The 2407-nt window shown below is 46.6% G+C and overlaps 1 protein-coding gene across 1 annotated transcript; it reads right to left on the bottom strand.

Annotated features, from left to right (window-relative positions):
• Positions 1-639: 639 nt before the first annotated feature.
• On the bottom strand, positions 640-1987 carry LOC116380434 (slit homolog 1 protein-like). Its single transcript, XM_031842355.1, has 4 exons — positions 1802-1987; positions 1495-1638; positions 1190-1356; positions 640-899 (listed from the first exon to the last, which is right to left on the bottom strand). The coding sequence occupies exons 1-4, from the start codon at positions 1879-1881 to the stop codon at positions 757-759; spliced, it is 534 nt and encodes a 177-aa protein (XP_031698215.1). The 5' UTR covers positions 1882-1987; the 3' UTR covers positions 640-756.
• Positions 1988-2407: the final 420 nt, after the last annotated feature.

The raw sequence follows: 2407 nt of genomic DNA, 5'->3' as shown, positions 1-2407 counted from the left end.
TTGAGCGTACGCTAGGTTACATTTAACGTACGCTAGGCTACATAGAATGTACGGTAGGCTACATAGAATGTACGCTATAGGCTATGGTGAATGTACACTAGGCTAAATAGAACGTACGCTAAGCTACATTGAATGTATGCTCGGCTACATAGAACGTATGCTAGACTACATTGAACATACGCTAGGCTACATAGAACGTAGGCTAGGCTACATAGAACGTAGGCTAGGCTACATAGAAGGTACGCTAGGCTACATTGAATGTACGCTAGGCTACATTGAACGTACGCTAAGCTACATTGAACGTACGCTAGGATACATTGAACATACGGTAGGCTACATAGAACGTAGGCTAGGCTACATTGAAGGTACGCTAGGCTACACTGAACATACGGTAGACTACATAGAAAGTATGCTAGCATTTCATATTATATTCCATGTTATAAGTAGGCTAGAATTATCAGAACATTCAGGCCCCTCATGTTGCCCAGATGTGTAGGCTACTCTATATCAAATGTTAAAGAAAAGACTACGCAAGAAAATCTGCAAATTTATTTGGCGACCCAAAATAAATCTCCTGCGACCCACCTATGGGTCCCGACACACGCTGTGAGAATATAACTGTAAGAGTGTTCTTATTTTTAGGACTAAAGCTGGAGAGCCAAGAGAACAAGCAAGTAAGGTCTAAACAGGTATGCGACGTGAAATGCAACTCAAGTGAGGAAGGAAGTTGCCGTGTTTGGCGTTTTTTGTTTCGACTCACAGCTCGGTGACGTTGCGGGGGAGTCCTCTGGGCAGAGCCTGCAGGTGTTTGTTGCTGCAGCGGACCACTGTGTCCATACAGGTGCACTGGGCGGGACACTGCGGCCCCGGGGCACAGCTGCTGTCCTCCAGGACAGAACCTGAACAGACGGGAGGAGCGGAGGCTCGGATTACTTCACTTACATTGAGGTGACACTGTATTGCTGCTGTCATGTTAAAAAGACGACTCCCTGTTCAAAATACTCTGGTCCACAAACTAACATTTGAACTTTAATATGAAATTGAACATAACATTTGACATTTTCCTCTCATTTCCCACGTGTGCATTTTCTTTTTCTTCTCTGTCTACCTGCTCCTGTGCAGATTAATGTTGCAGTGATTAATCCGTCAGTAGTATTCATGTGTATTAGAGTGCGTGTGCGTATCGCACCGTCCTCGCAGCGGAAGTCGGGGACAGCCACGTCCTGCAGCGGGATCTCTAGGAGGAAGGCGGGGCCCTGGCAGCGAGGATTCCCCGTCACGATCCGCCGGCTCCGAAGCCACGCCCCGAACCAGGACAGGCGGCAGTCGCAGTTAAACGGGTTGGCCAGGAGATTCCTTGATGGGACAGAGGCGAGATGTAGAGTGGGACACAAAGACGCGATGTGTGTGTGTGTGTGTGTGTGTGTGTGTGTGTGTCTGTGTGTGTGTGTGTGTGTGTGTGTGTCTGTGTGTCTGTGTGTGTGTGCCACTAACAGCGTGGACAGGTTGGGCAGGGTGTCGAAGGCTCCGGGCAGGATGGTGCTCAGCTGGTTGTCATAGAGGGAGAGCAGCCTGACGTTGCTCAGACCCGTGAAGCTGCCGTTATGGATGCAGCTGATCTTGTTGTTCCTCAGCATCCTGCACACACACACACACACACACACATACACACACACAAGGATATTGAATTTAAAATGGTTTTGGCACTCACAACTTCACTATAGCACAGCTGGTTGGTCCTCTGTGGCTCAGAGTGAAATAAAGGTTTGAACTATACTGCAGGAGTATGAAGGGGACTCACAGCATGCGTAGCCCCTCCATGCCTTTAAACATGCCCCCTCTCACAGACTCCAGGTGGTTGGCTGTCAGGTGAAGCTCCATCGCAGACGAGGCGCCTTCAAAGGCCCCGTCCTCGATCTCTGAGATCTTGTTGTTGCTCAAGTTACTGGAAGGAAGGAAGACAAAACGTTTTCACACAGTCACTTAGAGACAAGAAAGAATGTCAACCTGGTTACTTGGCAGCACTAAACATTTTGGGAGATTTGTTTTCTAGTGTTGAAATTAATCAAATAAATAGTTTACTTATAGAGTAGTTTGGTCTGAACCGCTTAAAAGGGATTAAAGAGACAGTTCTGATGTTATGAAGTGTGTGTGTATAAGGTTCTCCTCCACAGTCAGGGTTCTACAGTAGATGAGTTTATAGAGAACCATCACAGGAGCAAAGTAATGTTCTGCTGAGGATGTATTTTAGACTCCTAAAATAATCTACACCAGTTTAAGTGAACGTTATATTTAGAATAGTTTCACAGCTTTGCTTGCTGTCAGACACCTTACTGACGGGGATCTGAAGCTGTTTTCTATTCTCTCTTTAAAGCCACAAGACTCCATTGATGAAAACAGTCCTTTG

The sequence above is a fragment of the Anarrhichthys ocellatus genome, unplaced genomic scaffold (genome assembly GCF_004355925.1).
Source record: "Anarrhichthys ocellatus isolate YVR2014 unplaced genomic scaffold, GSC_Weel_1.0 scaffold7208, whole genome shotgun sequence".
Taxonomy (NCBI): Eukaryota; Metazoa; Chordata; class Actinopteri; order Perciformes; family Anarhichadidae; genus Anarrhichthys; species Anarrhichthys ocellatus.
The sequence above is the reverse complement of the archived record's forward strand: the minus strand, read 5'-3'. Positions and strand labels throughout refer to the sequence as shown.

Coding starts and splice junctions, on each gene's coding strand:
- LOC116380434 (XM_031842355.1), bottom strand. CDS start 1,881: ATGGAGCTTCACCTGACAGCCAACCACCTGGAGTCTGTGAGAGGGGGC. Junction 1,639..1,801: donor ATGGAGGGGCTACGCATGCT/GTGAGTCCCCTT, acceptor GTGTGTGTGCAG/GATGCTGAGGAACAACAAGA. Junction 1,357..1,494: donor CTGCCCAACCTGTCCACGCT/GTTAGTGGCACA, acceptor TGTCCCATCAAG/GAATCTCCTGGCCAACCCGT.